The sequence below is a fragment of the Sciurus carolinensis genome, chromosome 5, assembly GCF_902686445.1.
Source record: "Sciurus carolinensis chromosome 5, mSciCar1.2, whole genome shotgun sequence".
NCBI classification, from domain to species: Eukaryota; Metazoa; Chordata; class Mammalia; order Rodentia; family Sciuridae; genus Sciurus; species Sciurus carolinensis.
Genome location: NC_062217.1, coordinates 124,416,013 through 124,434,076, shown reverse-complemented (window position 1 = coordinate 124,434,076; position 18,064 = coordinate 124,416,013). Strand labels below are relative to the sequence as shown.

The following is an 18,064-nucleotide window of genomic DNA, read 5'->3' as shown; positions in this document are numbered from 1 at the left end:
GGTTATGTGGCCTCCCTTCACCGGGGTTATATAGACTCCCTTTACCGGGGTGATACAAACTCCCTTCACTGGGGTTATGTGGCCTCCCTTTACCGGGGTGATACAGACTCCCTTTACCGGGGTTATGTGGCCTCCCTTTACCGGGGTTATGCTGCAGTTTTCCTATAGCTTACCTTAAGTTACTTAGTTTTCCTATAGCTTACCTTAAGTTACTTACATGGGAGGATGCAGAAGGAGGAAGAAGCTCCCCGTACGGGCCACCACTTGTTCCGTCCAGCGGAACCGGCGCGGAGAAAGGAGACACCACCAATCTTTAGTTGACCAGATTTATTGCGTCCTCCCTGTTTTTCTGCCTCCTTTGTTCTGCCACTATCTCCCTTCTTCTTCCCTCTCCCTCTCTCCTCCCCCAGGCTCCTAGCTTATCAGCCAATTATAGCAAAGCTTTCTCTCACACAGGAGAGCATGCAGAGGAATGTCAGCATAGCACTATATGGATCACGAGCTTTCCACGCGCGGCATGATATTAGATAGCCAATCCTTGAGCCTGGCGTCAACACGTCATAAGTCTCCAAGGAACTAGTAGGCAAGCAACCTTTATGGGTACTTCCTTATTTTGGTACCCAGTGCCCTTTGGCTCATTGCCAGGCGCCATCTTGTCCAAGACGGCCCTCAACAAGGCGAGGCTGGCCTTGAACATGGGATCCTTCTGCCTGAGCCTCTCAAATCACTGGTATTACAGGTGTGAGCCATTGCACTGTGCAGTTCATTTTTTTTTTGGTAGTTGTGTATGAACAGAATGCCTTTATATTATTTATTTATTTTTATGTGGTGTTGAGGATCGAATCCAGTACCTCACACATGCTAGGCAAGCCTCTGCCACTGAGTTACAGCCCCAGACCCATTCTTTTTTTGGTAGTGGGATTGAACTCAGGGGCACTCAACCACTGAGCCACATCCCCAGCCCTATTTTGTATTTTATTTAGAGACAGGGTCTCAGTTGCTTAGCACCTTGCCATTGCTGAGGCTGGCTTTGAACTAACAATCCTCCTGCCTCAGCCTCCTGAGCCGCTGGGATTACCAGTGTGTGCCACCTTGCCCAGCCAGTTCATTCTTAGTATAGCACTTAAACATGATCTTAAATGGAAGTTAACTCATGTAATTCCTCCACTTAGAAACTACCAGTGACTTCCTATCACACTCTGAGTAGAAATCAAAGTCCTTATGATGGCATAGTCTGCATGTACTGTGCCCTCACTTTTTTTAGTTTGGCCATACTGGTGTCTTTGCTATTGCTCAGACATGCCAGGCACATTCTCACAGCAAGGCCTTTTATACTTCTTGTTCTTTTGCCTGAGATACCCTCATTCTGGGCATCTGCATGACTTGCTTCCTCACTTCCCTGGCATCTTTAGTCAGACTTGCCATCTCAGTGAGTCCTCCCTGCTGGAATACTCTCTTCCCCTCCACCTCCCCAGGCCTTCTGTTGTTCTGTTGGCCTTCCTGCATTGTTTTGCACCATGGCACATAGGACTGGCATATTTTTCTTAATTATTTGTTCATTGTCTTTCTTTCCAAGGACAAGAATTGTTGCCTGTTTTGTTAATTCTCTATGCCCAGACCCAGTACATGATGGACAACAGGCACTCAGTCATGTATTTTGACTGAATAAATAACCTTGTCTCTGGAGAGGATATTAGGAGGCTGGACAACCAAGTTGGAAGGAGATATTTGCTATATTATTGTTTCATGCCTTTAAAAATTTGAATCATATGGACCTATTACCTATTAAAATAAATAATATTAAAATTAGTGATTATGAACAGAAGCATACAAAGGGTCTATTAAAGAAAAATTGACTTCTTGAGGGTTTTTGTTATTGTTGTTGTTGTTGTTTGTTTTGTACCAGGCATTGAACCCAGGGGCACTGTACCACTGAGCCACAACCCCAACCCTTTTATGTTTTTTTAGGACCTTGCTAAATTGCCAAGGCTGGCCTTAAACTTGCAGTCCTCTTGTCTCAGCCTCTCAAGTCGCTGTACTTATAGGCATGTGTCACCATACCTGGCCAATTTTTTTAGTTTGGCTACAAAACTTCAAGGCAATATGACATACTTCAGCAGAAGTTGAAACCACAAAGGGAAAATGCTGTACCATTCCTTTTAGATTTTTTTTTTTTTTTTTTTTTTTTTTTTTTGCGGTACTAGGGATCGAACTCAGGGCCTTGTGCTTGCGAGGCAAGCCCTACCAGCTGAGCTATCTCCCCAAACCCCTTTTAGATTCTTATAAGAGCTTCTGAAAATAAAAGGAAGAAGTTTTGGCATAAGTAATTTGATAGTGACAAAATGTGTTTTCTTAACTTAAAATGTTACTCATTGTAATCTCATGTACTTCTCTAAATTTTGATAAATAATACACTTTTTATTCCAGATGGAGAGGAAAGAAAAGATTTTACTTGCCTGTATCACCCAGATTTCTAAATCTTTGTACTTTCAGAGACTTATACTGAGTATCCCTAAAATCATGGCACCCATTGCATTCTAACCCTCATCAGCTATTTGTGCAAAATAGTAATTTTTCAAAGTGTACAAGGTTAAATACAGGATGCAAATAGCTAAAAATACCACTTAGACACTCTGAGTAGCTGCTTTCTTCTTGTCTGGTCCATAGACCAGATACTATACTGGAGTTCCTATCTAGGGTTTTACATGAGAGAAAAGCACATTGTTCAAGTGTAATAGGGAAAAAGACCTCAGATGGCCTCTACCCAGCATCTCTGGAGGTGAGATATAAGAGAACATAAACCTTCAGATAATAATTTTTTTAACTTTAATAATACCTTTTATTTAAAGTAAAAATATTATGTCAACATTTAATCAAGGTAAAGATTACTAATGAAATCTAATGTTCCTTTTATTGTACAAAGTCAAAATAATAAGTTTTTATATTTTATATATTTTTTTCCTGGTACAGGGTCAGGGAAATGATTCCTCCAAGGCCTCCTCTTACCCGTTGGACAGGAGGTGCTCAGAAGGCAAGTACCAAAACTAACATGAAAGCATAAGGTGTTGACTACATACATTTGAAATGGCATGGACTCTTCAATGTGTCTTCCAAAAGGGGTGAAAGCTTGTTTGAAACTTCACATATTTTCATTTCTAGTTCTATTTGTGATCAGTGGTGGACAGTGAATAGCATACATTATTTAACCTGTGGATGGTGGTCTCTGAGTTGGGAAGAAAAGAGTAATTTATAGGGTTACTGAACATAAATCCTAATGCAGTTTTAGACTTTCAGCCCATGGTCTTGTCCTCTTTAGGCCACTTTACCAGACATTTTACATTTTTTTCAGGCAGTAAGTGATTACCACATGCAGATCAAGAACATTTCTAAAGCCATTCTGGATGAATACTACAGAATGTTTGGGAAACAGGTGGGGAATAACATAGACAGTGAAACTTTAGAGGAGCAGAAGTGCCAGCTCAACTATGAATTTAACTCTTCTGGAAAATACTTTGCTTTCAAAGAACAACTCAAGGTAAAACATTCATTTATTTAATTAGTCTATGGGTTATTACGGACCATCTTCTCTATGTACTTAACTTTTTTTGCTCTGATTTTGTTCACCTAGCTTCTCTGAGATAGAGTGTCAATAGAAGCTCCACTTCTGCAGTTTTGGAATGGCTTATTGTCCATTCTGAGTATGAGGGAGTTTTTGTTGTTGTCATTTGGTACCAGGGATTGAAACCAGGGGTGCTTAATCACTAACCCACGTGCCCACCCATTTTTTTTTTTTTTTTTTTTTTTTGTATTTTATTTAGAGACAGGGTCTCTCTGAGTTGCTTAGGGCCTCACTAAGTTGCTGAGGCTGACTTTGAACTCATGATCCTCTGGGATTATAGTCATGCACCACCACTCCTCGTGTAAGTTTTTAAGAAATGAATTCTTCACTTGAGGCTAGGCTAGATTTTGGACCTGATTTCATGTTGCTCCTAGGAAGCAGAAACTGTTACTGACTCTGTAAAGAGTTCTGTTTCCCATTCAAATCTCTCTCTGGCCCATGGAATCGCTAAGATTCGAGAAATATTTGCTGTGGTACTTGCCCATAATCCCTGCAGCTGAGTAGCCTGAAGTAGGAGGATTGCAATTTCAAGGCTAGCCTCAGAAATTTAGTGAGACTCTGTATCAAAATACAAAATAAAAAAGAACTGGGGATGTAGCTCAGTAGAAGAGGGCCTTTGAGTTTAATCCCCAGAACCAAAAAAAAAAAAAAAAAAAAAAAAAAAAAACCTTGACTAATAATGGTTAACCCTTATTAAATGTTTTCTGTATGCCAAGCAAATTTTAATCAGTAACCCTATGAGGTAAGTACTCCCCATTTCTCTCTTTTATGGGCAGGAAAATACAATATTAGTTGGATAAGTCATTTGCCCAGAGTCACAGAGAGAAGTATAGTTCAAAGACAGGATTCAAATTCAGGCACTTTGGCTCCAATTGCTATGTTACACTAACTCTATGAACATTTACAACTTGTGCCCCGCTCTGCAGTAAATAGATACAAAGAGAATTCATGGAAATAATAAAGTAGATGCTCATGGAGGCAAGAGGCTATTCTGAGTAGTGGTATAATTACTTCTCAATTTGATTCCTGGTTTTGCCTTTTCTAGCTGGGTGACATTCAGCACATAACTTCACCTCTCTATATGTAAATTTCTTTATTATCAGTGAGGGATAATATTCATATTAACACATGGGCTCATTTGGGAATTAAATAATATGATGCATGGAAGGTGCTTCCTGTAAATCCTGGCAATGGTGTTAGCTTAGGGAGAGAAGAAAAGAAGCTGCTTGGCCATAGCAACATGGTTTATACTTTAGTCCCCTATTATCTGTGGGTTATGTATCAAGACCCCCCATAGATTCCTGAAACTGTGGACAGTACTGAGCCCTGTATGTACTATTTTTTTTTCTATAACATAAATACATGTGGTGACTCTCATCTTTTCACATAAAGGAAGCCCTTTATGCCTTTTCTTTGGCCTGTCCAAATTGTTAATTAACGTCAGTCCTCTTGTGCTTTAGTGCCATTATTAAGTAAAATAAAGGTTGCTGAATGTAAGCACTGCCGAACCACAAAGATTAGTGTTATAGCAAGATGACTACTTGGTGTCTGATGGGTGGGTAGTGGACAGCATGGAAATACTGAACAGAAGGATGATTCACATCCTCGGCAGGACGGAGCAGGGCCACACAGGATTCCATCATGCTACTCAGAAGGATGCACAACTTAAAACTCACAAATTATTTATTTCTGAAATTTTCTATGTAATATTTTCAGACCACAGTTGACCATGGGGATCTCAAATCATGTATAAGGAGAACCCATTGTATTTGCATAGCATTTTAAGTTTTTATTCTGTTTCCTCTCTGTGGTTTTCAGTTCTCTTCTACAGATAATAATACTAGAACTACATGTCCACTTAATAAGGAAACTTAGGTGCCAAAGTGTGAAATAATTTATGAGATTGTACATGGAAGCATTATAACCAGATTTCCATTCTCTGGACTCAGACAAGGCCTTTCTCCCTTTCTGCCTTGAATCATATGGCCACTATGAGAGACATAACACATAAGCCAAATGCTTATTTATATAACTGTCTTCACATGATATGAGTCCTGCATTGCCCCTATTAGTAATGATGGTGATGTCAAGAAAGATAGAGCACGTTGACTGGAGTAATGTCAGAGAGCGCATAGTCTAGTGGTCTCCCAGGGAGAAACCTATCACCAGCTCAAGTTTTTTTTTTTTAAGTTGTTAATGAACCTTTATTTACATGTGGTGCTGAGAATCGAACCCAGTGCCTCACACATGCTAGATAAGTACTCTTCCACTGAGCCACAACCCCAGCCCCACCATCTGAAGTTTTTTTTTTTTAAATTTCTTTCAGTTGTAGATGGACACAATACCTTTATTTTATTTATTTATTTAATGTTGGTAGACCTTTATTTTATTCATTTGTTTACATGTGGTGCTAAAGAACAAACCCAGTGCCTCACACATGCCAGGTAAGTGCTCTACCACTGAGCCACAACCCCAGCCCCCATTTAAAGTTTTGATGAACCTTAGTCCCAAAGTCCTAGAGAGATGTGCTGTCAGCTGGAAGCTGCTCTGTGTTATTAGAAGGCATTGTGTATGTCTTGCAGCATGCGGTGGTAAAGATTGTAAGAGAGAAATATTTGAGGACAACGTCCTTCGAAAGCCAGGAGGAACTGCAGACATTTATCAGTGAGCTTTATGTGTTCTTGGTAGATCAAATGCATGTGGCCCTAAATGAGGTAGGTGTCAACACCGAGAGCTCTTGTCTCTGTAGCGCATCAAGACTGCCTTTGAAATACTCCCACTCTGTTTGCTTCCTTTCTTCCTTATTCAACAAATATTTATTAAGGTGGCTACTCTGTACTAGGCACTGAAAACAAAGATGAGTAAGAAACTGCCTAAAATATAAGACTAATTTTGGGGAGAACAAGGGCTATGCTTTTTCAGTTTCCTAGAAAAATAAGTTATGACTTTCAAAAAATGTAATGGAATTGTCAAAAATAGACAAATTAGGCTAGGGAAAGTGTGAAACAAAATTGTCATTTTATTTGTTTTGTGACTGTTCGCGATTCTTAATTCTTAGAATAGTAAAAACAATGAAAAACTGTAAGTTTTCAGATATTTTACCAAACGGCAATGACATTTCAAATATGCCTTTTCTGTGACAGAAAATTTCTACTTTCTAGCCCACTTGTCTGTTTGCATATTTATTTGTGCACCTTGCCTTCATTTCTAAATTTTTGTGTGTATTCAGTTGCGGTTTATTTGAAAGGAACAACAAAATCAAAGCTGTTTTGTGCCCATGGCAGTCTCTTACTAGCGGTGCCTCTTCTTTCTATTTGTTCTTCTTCCCTTCCACTGTCACTTTTTCTTTGACCTGGTTCAGCCTTCTTGAAGAGGTAGGACAAGAGTGTCCAGTATTGTAGGAGTAAAAGACCAGTCCTTAATTCTCGGGCCTGGATGATATGGATGATTTCATTTGGAAAGCAATCGAGAGTTGAGTATGGGAATTGCTGCCGCCTTCTGTCCCTAAAGAACTCTTACCCAGTGGAGGAGTCAGGCGCGAAATACAAATAGCTGCAGTAGAGGGAGGTAAGTTCTGTGACTGGGATGTGTTCATTGGAGAGCAGATTAGGGAAGCCTCATGAACAAGTGCTCTGTTTCCTGCTGGGAAAGAGGAATTCACGGAGGAGCTGTGGCTTGAGCTGGGCCTTCAAAGCTGAAAAGAAGTTCTCTAGATAGATGTCTCAAAGCATCGAGTCACAGGAACATCACAAAGGTTTAGAAGTTGCAAAGAATATGATATATATAGACATTGCAGAGTTCAAGAGCACAGGCTGAATTGGTTAAGAGGTGGAGAAGAAGGAGATGAAACTAGGGATTCGTTCCTGTTGGGAACTTCGGCAGTGTGAAGGGATAGCTTGTATGCTAAACAAAGAACTTGTGACTTTTTTCTCACTAGCAGTTGGGAGGAATAAATTAAACTAATTTATGCTGGAGCATAGTATGATCAGTTTACATTTTATAAAAACCATTCTGATAGCAATTATAGAAGGTAGGTTGGAGGTGCAAAACTGGTGATGTTTGATGACTATTGCATAATAAAGAGGAAGAGGAGTAAAAAATTCTTGAGTTTAAGGCTCATTGACTGAGTTATTGATTTTGACATTAACCAGGACAAGGAGTGTAACATGAGTAAACTTGATGAGATGCAGGTGATGTTGAGTTCAGTTTTAAACTTTGGCTCCCGTGGGGTTTTGCTAAAGAAGACATCTGACCTAGAGATGAGATTTGGGGAGCCATGATATATGGATGCTACTGTCATTGACGGGGCTGCCTGAGAAAAACAGGATGAAAGAGAGCAAACTGGTTCTAGAATCCTAGGAAACACAAACTTTTCAGGGATGACTGAGTGAAAGAATTGATGAAGGAGACAAATAGAATTATTAAGGAGGCAAAAGAACCAGAAGTCAGTGGAGTTCTTGAGCCAAGGGAAGAGAATTTTAAGAACAAGTGGTCAACATTGTCAGCTACTCCTAGGAATTCAAGGAGAACAAAACCTGAGAAGTTTTCATTGGATTTGGCAATAAGGAGCTTATTGTTAACCTTACATAGAAATTTCATTGCACTAATGGGGAGGATTAAAATTATAATGCATTAGGGCTGGGGATATAACTTGGTTGGTAGAGTGTTTGCCTCACAAGCACAAGGCCCTGGGTTCAAATCCCCAGCACTGAAAAAAAAAAAAATCTATATATCTATCTATAGATATATAGATTTTATATCTATCTCTATATATATAACGCACTGAAGAGTAAGTCTGTGATTAGGAAATAGGTTAATATCAAATCAGGAAGTTGGATAATGAAGGAAAAAAGTGGAAAAGTCAAAGCTAGGAATTACAGGAATTTTCTTTTTAAGATGGAAAAACCTTGAGCACATCCACAGGTTTAGAAAAGGAGTCTGCACAGTGGGAGAAGTTGAGAATTGTGGAAAGAGAGGAGATGAGTGATGATAAGCCCAGGTTATACAACTGGAAAGGACCAAGGATCAGCCTTGAAACAGAAGGGACTCAATGCCTCTTCCTCTGAGATTGAAAGGAGAAAGAGAGAAATAGATACAGAAATTGCAGGGTAGGGTGGCACTTGCCTGTAATCCCAGTAGCTGGGATGAGGTTGAGGCAAGAGTTCAAAGTCAGCCTCAGCAACTTAGTGAGGCCCAAGCAACTTTTTCAGAGACCTTGTCTCTAAAAAAAATACAAAATGGGCTGGGTTTTTGGCTCAGTGGTTAAGTGCCAGTGGGTTCAATCCTTAGTACCAAAAACAAAACAAAACAAAAAAATTGATGCAGAAATAAACTACTTAGGTGTGGGGTAAAAAACTGAGGGTTTCTTGCTAATTATTTCTGTTACCTTGTGAGATAAGTTCTTTATTGAAAGTAAAGGGGATGCAGGTTGAATGAAAAGGTTGAAGAGAAAAATTTGTTGCTAAACCAGGACAAATACAGAGATTACTGAGAGTATTAAAGATCTTCAGCTAAGACTGAATGCCACAAGATTCTGGGAGGGCTCAGATATCTCGACAGTTATTCAGTTTTTCTTTTTGTTTTTTTAAATATTGTGAATGGACACAATACCTTTATTTATTTTTTAATATAGTGCTGAGGATCCAACCAGTGCCACATATTTTTGACGCAAGTGTTCTACCACTGAGCTACAACCCCAGACCTATTCACTTTTTTCCAAGGATCAGTTAAACACACCTGTCCAAGAATGAAGACATCAGATTGTAGACTTTTTAAAAAAATTTTGATTAATTGATTTATTTTGGTACTAAGGGTTGGACCCAGGGGCACTTTACCACTAAGTCACATTCCCAGTACTTTATTTTTTATTTGGAGATAAGGTCTCACTAAGTTCCTGAGGTTTCATTCAGTAACTGAAGCTGTTCTTGAACTTGTTGTAAGGAAAAATGCAGCTCAGCTCCGCACCCGCGCTGTTCCAGCCCCTCCTGTGGAACTGCACATGACCATCTCAGTTGCGGCTGGACAATAGCTCCCAGAAAAATCCACGTTGGACACAAGGTCTCATGCAAGAGACTTTATTATGCAGACAACTAGCACGTCTGCTCCGGGGTGAAAAGAAAGGAAAAGAGAAAGATGGCTTGGATGCTTCTCCCAGATATTGGAATCTCCCAGACTGGAAGGAACCAATAGCAGAGGAGAATACTTGCAAGCTGGCTGATGAACCAATAGCTAGCTAGCATGTTAGGACAGAATGTGGGAAGCAGGAAAATGACTGTAGTGTAGGCCAGAAATTCCTATGAAGTAAGAGGCTGGCGAAGCACAGATTGACAAGTGGTTGGGAGGCGGGGAGAAATGGCCGCACCTGAAAGAGCAAGTATTGGTTTTGTATTACACTTGTGATCCTCCTGCCTAAGCCTCCTGAGTTGCTGGGATTACAGGCATGTGCCGTGACCCCCGGCTGTGGGCTTGTTTTAATTTGGGAGGTTTCAGGACAAATGCAGGAAAAGGATGAGGATGCTCGAGATTTGAGTGTGCTGGTGAGAGAGGAGTATAAGTAGGTAATCATGAGATCAGGTTGATCCATTTGGGAAGTGATGGGTTTATTGGAAGTGAAGTAAATGGAGTCAAGAAGCTATTTTAAGTGAAGTAAATGATAAAAAAAGGTGGAAGGCTTAGAAAGTGGATTCTGGGAATGGGATACTAGAGGTAGAGTAATTCAGGTGTGGGCATAGAATTGTGTTTCTAAAAGGATTTGGAGGTCATAATCATCAAACTAAAAAGGACAGAGAGCAGAAGCTCTTTGGTTCATCTCAAATCAATCAATCTTTCTTTCTTTCTTTTTCTCCTCCCTTCCTCCCTCTGTTCCTTCCTTCCTTCGACTGAACCCAGGGGCACTTAATCATTGAGCCAAATCCCTTATCTTTTTTTATTTTTTATTTTGAGGCAGGGTCTTGCTGAGTTGCTTAGGGCCTAGGTTGCTGAAGCTGGTCTTGAACTTTTGATCCTCCTGCCTCAGACTCCCAAGTCCCTGGGATTACAGGTGTGGACCACCATGCCTGGCCTTAGCTTTACTCTTCACATTCCTTAGCTACTGTACTTGTCAAAGTCACTGCTATCTTTTTTACTTTTAATTAAGGAATTTTAGGGTTGTTGCTTGGCCATGACTTCTGATTCAGGAGATTTCTAATTACACCAGAATTGGTCTCCAAACTGGGAATATATGATATATTCTTTTTCTGGTTTTATGTCTACCTTCCTGGCTATTTCTAAAATGTCTCCTTTGTAGGATCTATCAGTCTAATTATCCCCCTAAAGTTACAGATCTGGCTTTCAAAGCCTTACCCTTAGTTTCCTGTTTGTTTGTTTATTTTAATTTTTTTTGTAGTTGTAGATGGACATGCCTTTATTTTATTTAGTTATTTTTATGTGGTGGCAAGGATCGAACCCAGTGCCTCCTTCATGCTAGGCAAGCAGTCTGCCACTAAGCTACAGCCCTAGTCCCTCTCATGTTTTCTTCATGTTTTAAAAACTTCAGCTAGTACTAACTTGCTGACTTTTTGCACATCGCGGCACCTAAAAATGATAATATTTGTCCTAGAGAAAATAAAGGAAGCTGTTTGAGGTCAGAGGTAACTTGAGGAGGGACACTGCCTACCCTGAGGGTTGAGGAGAGTTGTTTTTGCCTTAAGCAATTTTTACTCACTTCCATGAGCTCAGACTGTTGGTATTCAGATACCTGAGCTTCCCTTTCACCCTTGATATTTGTCTCTTGGTTCTCTCATTCTTTTCCTGCCTTGGCAAGACCATAAGAAAGCTCAATATCATCTTAGATATCATGACTGTATCTTATATCTGGTTAATCCCATAACCCTCTCTACCCTGGAATGGCTTCATTTTGTTTGTTTAACATCTCTATATTGACAAGGCCATGCCAGATGATGTCCAAAGCACTGTTTCAACCATTCATACAAGCAGTGAACAGCTTCGACTCTTTGCATTTGAAGCAGAGGTAAATGAGAACTTTGAAATGGCAGCAGTATATTATAAAGAGGTAATTAAACATCTTTCTCAGTGATTTTTGTTACTATTATTGTAAAATATGGGTGTAAATATGTAAATATGGGTAGTAGTTTTCGAATATTGAAAACCATACTTTTGGGGCAGGAGGTATAGCTCAGTGGTAGAAAGCTCTTGCCCAGCATGTACATGACCCTGGGTTTGATCCCCAGCACTGCAAAAAATTAAAATAAAAATAAATCTTGATTAGTGAAGGGTAGTCACAAAGATCAATAGAACAGAGCCCAAAAATAGAACCACACAGTAAGGGTATTTGGTTTTTGACAAGATGTAAAAGAAATTCCATAGAGAAAAGATAATCTTTTCAACAAATAGTGTTAAAACAATTGCGTATCTATATGTGTAGGCCCAAAATGACAGATGCAGACCTCAACAGATTCAGAGAATCCGTTTATTTGTTCGTGGACTCTGGCATGGTAGGGGCTCATTTTCTGGATGAGAAAATGTCTGTTGGTTACAGAGTGGGTTTTTGTTTTATAGGGTACAATGAGGATGGTTTAATCATTGGAAACTGAGGACATGCAGTTGGGACAGTCGGGGGCTAGTTGTGCAGGTTGAAACTTCAACTTAGGAAGGTAGCTGTAAAAAGGTTGAAACTCATTGTTATATGGGGAGGTAGCAGTCCAGATCCTGAAGGATGAGTACTCAGTTCTTGCCCATTGCTTTGCTTTTTCTGGGATCCATTGTTTCCCAGAGTTTCTATATTTGCTGTGCCTCCCTCTAGGATTAATCTGCAGTGGGGGAAGGTCAAAGTCCAGAGCCCAGCATTCAGTATCCATCCCTTCCCTTCAGGGCCCGTGGTTAGTTATTAGGAAAGGATTTACTACGAGGTTGCTTCTTGGCTAGTTTCCCCTCCCTCCTCCGGAGCTGCATATCTCTCAGCTTTTCTTCGGGAGCTATCTTATAGGAATATTATTTTCCATAACCCTTCAATATGCAAGATAAATTAACCTTGATCTAATGTAAGCATTGTACAAAATTCAACACCAAATGGCTGATGAATGTAAATTTAAAACATAAAACATTAAAACTTTTAAAAGAAATAGAAGAAAATCTTCTTGGGCTAGAACTAGTTAAAGAGTTTTGAGATAGTACTGAAGTACTGTCAATCAAAGAAAAATGAGATAAATGGAACCTCATCAAAATTTAAAACTTTTGCTCCATGAGAGACATAAGAGAAAGAAGAGTACAGATCAGGAGAAAATATTTGTAAAACATGTATTTAGTAAAGGATTTGTATCTAGAATATAAAAAACTCTCAAACTCAACATTTGTGTAATCATTGTTTTGAGTACCTGTTTTTTTTCTTTTAATTTTTTAGTGTACCTGGTCACAATACTTTTATTTATTTATTTTTATGTGGTGCTGAGGATCAAATCCAGTGCCTCACACATGCTAGGCAAGTGCTGTACCACTGAGCCATGACCTCAGCCCATGAATACCTATTTTTAATTATTTGGAGTTATATATTTAAGAATGAAATTGCTAGGACATATGGCAATTCTGTGTTTAACTGTTAAGGATTGTAATAGGAATTGCACTGTATCTGTTGATTGCTTACAGAGGTAGTATTGACATCTTAACAATATTAAGTCTTCTAATCCACAAACATGGGGTGTCTTCCCATTTATTTATTTCTTCTTTAATTTCTTTAAGCAAAATTTGTGGTTTTCATTCATGAGGTACCATTTTTGTCTCAGATTTTGAGATGAATTTACATTTGCTATATCAAGATTATGGTAGAAATTACTATATATGGTTGATATCCCATAAAATGAATCTTTAAACACTTAAGGTATTAGATGACTTAAAGGTGATCTAATGGGAAGAAATGACTTGAGGATTCAATTTTTACATTATTTCAACAATATATTTTTTGGCCACCTACTAAAGCCAGAATAGTAATTATGCTAGGCATTTGGGATTCCATGGTAAGTAAAAAAGTAGTCATGGCCTATGCCTTTATAGAACTTACAGTATTTATGGAGTGCTTACCTGTGATGTCATAAGCACAAAAAGTAGGACAAAGTGTCAAAATAACATCTTAATTAACATCCTGATGCTTTGTCTGCCTAGAGGTTGGTCCGTGAGCCCCAGAACCTGGATCACTGGCTGGACTATGGTGCCTTCTGCCTCCTAACTGAAGACAACATCAAAGCACAAGAGTGTTTTCGGAAAGCCCTTTCCCTAAATGAGAGTCATATCCAGAGGTAGAGATGGAAAGGAGTTGAGGGATGAGTAGGAGTAGATAAACTTTTATATGAGATTGTGTAGGTTCCATAAATGTGACCTGGGACCGTGCTGTTAACCATGGTCTTTCCTCAGCTTGTTGCTCTGTGGTGTCCTGGCTGTCTTGTTGGAAAACTATGAGCAAGCCGAGATTTTCTTTGAGGATGCCACTTGCTTGGAACCAACCAATGTTGTAGCCTGGACTTTGCTTGGTAAGTTATTTTCCTGTGGGGTGTGTGTGTGTGTGTGTGTGTGTGTGTGTGTTTCCATCGTAAGAATCTCTTTCCCTTTTTACTCTTTGAATGGCTCATCACATAGTTCCTAAACTTTGCTAAAAATTGGGGCTGTAGCTCAGTGGTAGAGTACTTGCCTCTCTTGTGTGAGGCATGGGTTCAATCCTTAGCACCACATGAAAAATATAAATAAATGTATTGGGTTCATCTACAACTAAAAATTTTTTTAAAAAAGTATGGGGGAAATAAGTCAAAGGTCACAATTCTTCATGTATGATAGTAGGAAATTACACTTATTTCAATATCCTTCGTTCCTCAGGTTTGTACTATGAAATTCAAAACAATGATATTCGAATGGAAATGGCATTTCATGAGGCTGCCAAACAGCTTCAGGCACGGATGCTTCAAGCACAAGTAACAAAGCGAAAGAGCATTGGAAATGTAGAGTACCCTGAAGAAGGAGGGAATATAGAATCCAGTATAGGTCCTTGGGGAGCCAACAATGATTCTTCTAACGCAGCAATCAAGGTGGAAGCCCCAGCAGGTAGGAGCAGAGGGTGGAGATGGCGAATAACTACTGGGAAACATACTGACCTTCTGAATAGCACCTAACACAAAATAGGCACTAAGTATGTTAAATGAATGTATACTGTAATTTTTAGTAATTTCAATGACAGTAGGAAAGACTTCTAAACATTTCTTCATTCAGATGATTAATGGTCTGAAGCTTCTGTTAATATTGTTTTTTGAGTTTTCCAGAGTTTACTACTTTCATAAGTGTCCCATTCTTGTAGAGTGAATTTTTTTCTTTTCCTCCTTCCCTTCCTACCTTTACATGGGTAAGGACCCTGTCTTGTGATTTCTAAAGCTATTTTGTTTATTTATGCACTCCATTTTCTCCATTGTTCATTAACATTCTCTTTTCCTCTACTTTAGGAAATCAGTCTTTCTAATATATTCAAAATGTGTGTTTTTTGCATATGTGCATTATTATGTTTTGTGCACACCTTAAGTATGTCTGAGATAGTGACATTTTATAAACTGCACCATTTAAATATTTGATAACTTTGATATGTAAAAGCATCACCACAGTTAAGGTAATGAAAACATCTTGTTCCCAACTGTGTTCGTTTCTCCAGCACCCATTTTCATATGCTTTCTGTTAGTACAGACAAATTTACATTTTTTAGAATTTTAAAATTCTAGAATTCCCTAAAATATTTAGAATTAAATAGAATTACATAGTATGTCCTCTTTGTTGTCTGACTTTTTTCACTGAGCATAATTGACCATGCTATGAGTATCCTTTTTTATTGCTAAGATGGTTCCTATTATAAGCACAATTTGCTTATCTGTTTACCTGTTGGTAGATATTTGGGTTGTTTCCATCTGGAACTATTGGGACATTCATCTACAAGTATTTGTATGAATATATGCTTTTATTTCTCTTGGGTAAATACTTAGGAGTTGAATGGTTAGGACTGTGATTTTTTAAAAAAATTTTTTTAGTTGTAGATGGACACAATACCTTTTTTGTTTATTTTTATATGGTGCTAGGGATTGAACCCAGTGCCTCACATGTGCTAGGCAAGTGCTCTACCACTGAGCCACAACCCCAGCCAACTACTATGTTTTTATTTCCTCTAATAATATGTTATTTAGTTGTTGTGGTTATCAACTTTGTCTTCTTCCCTGTCTTAAGGGTAATAAATTTAAAGTTTCTTAGTTGGGCCACGTGGAACACACCTGTAATCCCTGCTGGGGATGAGGATTGTGAGTTCAAGACCAGCCTGGGCCGCATTGTGGGTCTCTCTCTCAAAAAAGTTTCTATGCAGCCATGTGCAGTGGTGTACACCTGTAATTCCAGCGACTCGGGAGGCTGAGACAGGAGGATCTTGAGTTCAAAGCCAGCCTCAGAATCTTAGCAAGGCACTAAGCAACTCAATGAGACCTTGTCTCTAATAAAATATTTTAAATCAGGGCTGGGAATGTGGCTCAGTGGTTGAGTGCCCCTGGGTTCAATCCCTAATATCAAAAAAAAAAAAGTCTCTATGCTGTGTCCATGATGTCCATATACAATTGCATAATCAATCCCACTTTTTCATATAATTATACTAATTAAAATATTAACAACAGCAATAGAAGGGAAATCAGAGCAGATCAAACTGATTGGGGAGGGTGTTGGGGAGGGAAATGGAATGTACTGGATCAATTTACTTATGTACATGTATAAATAGGGTATAATAAATTCTACTACTATGTGTAATTATAATGCACCAATAAAAATAAAGTTTCTCTATTAAATATAAAATGTTACAAAATTTTACTAGTAATCTTACAGAATTAAGAAAGATCTCTTATATTCTCAATTTCCAAATAATTTTTTCATAAATAGATGTTAGGTTTTATCAAGTTCCTTTAAAAAAAATTTTTTTTGTAGTTGTAGATGGGCATAATACTTTTATATTTTTATTTTTTTAATGTAGTGCTGAGGATCAAACCCAGTGTCTCACACATGCCAGGCAGGTGTTCTACTGACTGAGCTATCTCCCCAGTCCCCCTCAAGTTATTTTTATCAGTTGAAAGAATATAATTATTTTCTCCTGTATTTATTAATATGGTGAACTACACTGAGAAATTTCTTTTTATTTTTGGTACTGGGGATTGAACCCAGGAACACTTCACCACTGAGTCATCCCCAGCCTTTTTTTTTTTTTTTTTTTTTTTTTACTTTATTCAGAGACAGGGTCTCTCCAAGTTGCTTAGGACCTCACTAAGTTGTTGAGGCTGGTTTTGAACTCCCAATCCTCCTGCCTCCTCCTCCTAAACCACTGGGATTACAGGTGTGCACCACCACACCCTGCCTAGATTTCTTTTATATTGAATAATCAGTGCATTCATGGGATAAGTTATTTGATCACAATGCATTGATTTTTAATTATACCTTTGGATTTAGATAGCTCATACTTTATTTTGGAACTTTGCGCTTTTGTTTATAAATGAAATGGCCTCACCTTTGTCAATCTAGCTTTATAATCTAGTTTTATAACAATCTAGTTTTATAATCAAGATTGTCGTGGGGGTGAGCAGGGAAAGGATGTTGTAATGAATACAGTTTCATTTAAATAGAAGGAGTAGGGCCGGGGTTGTGGCTCAGTGGTGGAGTGCTTGCCTAGCATGTGTGAGGCACTGGATTTTGATCCTCAGCACCACAAATAAATAAATAAAAAGGTAACAAAATAGGAGGAATAAGTTCTGGTATTTTATTGCACAGTACAGTGAATATAGTTAATAATGATGTACACTTCAAAATAGCTGAGTGAGAGGATTTTACATATTCTTATCACAAAGAAATGATGAAAGATTTGAGGAGATGGATATGCTAATTAGCTTGAGCAATCATTTCACAAAGTATGCAGATATTGAAACATAACCTTTTACCCCATAAATATACACAATTGTATATCAGTTAAAAAAAACTAAAAAAAAAAAGGTTGTTAGTCAGCCTTTCTGTTCTATTATGTATCAACTTAGATATAATAGGAATTGATTTTGACTTTAGGGTTTGACAGAACTCAACTATAAAACAAAGCCTGAGTTTTTGGCAAAAAGGGGTGTTCAATAACTATTTAATCCTAATTCTTTTCATATTTATCTTCTGTGTTTTACATTACATTATTCGTGGTGTTTTATTGTTGGTTTTTGGTTTTTTTTTGCTGTACTGGGATTTGAACCCAGTGGGGTTCTACCACTGAGCTACATCCCCAGACCTCGGTTTTGTTAATCTTTATTTGTTCTCTAACTCACTGATTGGTGCCCTTAAATTTTGAGTAGTTTTTCTTTATTGCTTTGGGTTTAAAATGTTGCTCTCTTTAATTTTGCTTTATGGTTGTGCCATATATATTTT

At 38.4% G+C, this 18,064-nt stretch overlaps 1 protein-coding gene across 1 annotated transcript in view; it reads left to right on the top strand.

Annotated features, from left to right (window-relative positions):
• The window catches only part of Cfap70 (cilia and flagella associated protein 70), a 100,760-nt gene that overhangs the window by 56,316 nt on the left and 26,380 nt on the right, over positions 1 to 18,064 (top strand). Inside the window, exons 14-20 of the mRNA XM_047552512.1 lie at positions 2,971 to 3,031; positions 3,350 to 3,535; positions 6,202 to 6,333; positions 11,544 to 11,669; positions 13,772 to 13,905; positions 14,021 to 14,136; positions 14,477 to 14,701. Coding sequence (XP_047408468.1) covers positions 2,971 to 3,031; positions 3,350 to 3,535; positions 6,202 to 6,333; positions 11,544 to 11,669; positions 13,772 to 13,905; positions 14,021 to 14,136; positions 14,477 to 14,701 — 980 coding nt within the window. The remainder of the gene's footprint in view (positions 1 to 2,970; positions 3,032 to 3,349; positions 3,536 to 6,201; positions 6,334 to 11,543; positions 11,670 to 13,771; positions 13,906 to 14,020; positions 14,137 to 14,476; positions 14,702 to 18,064) is intronic.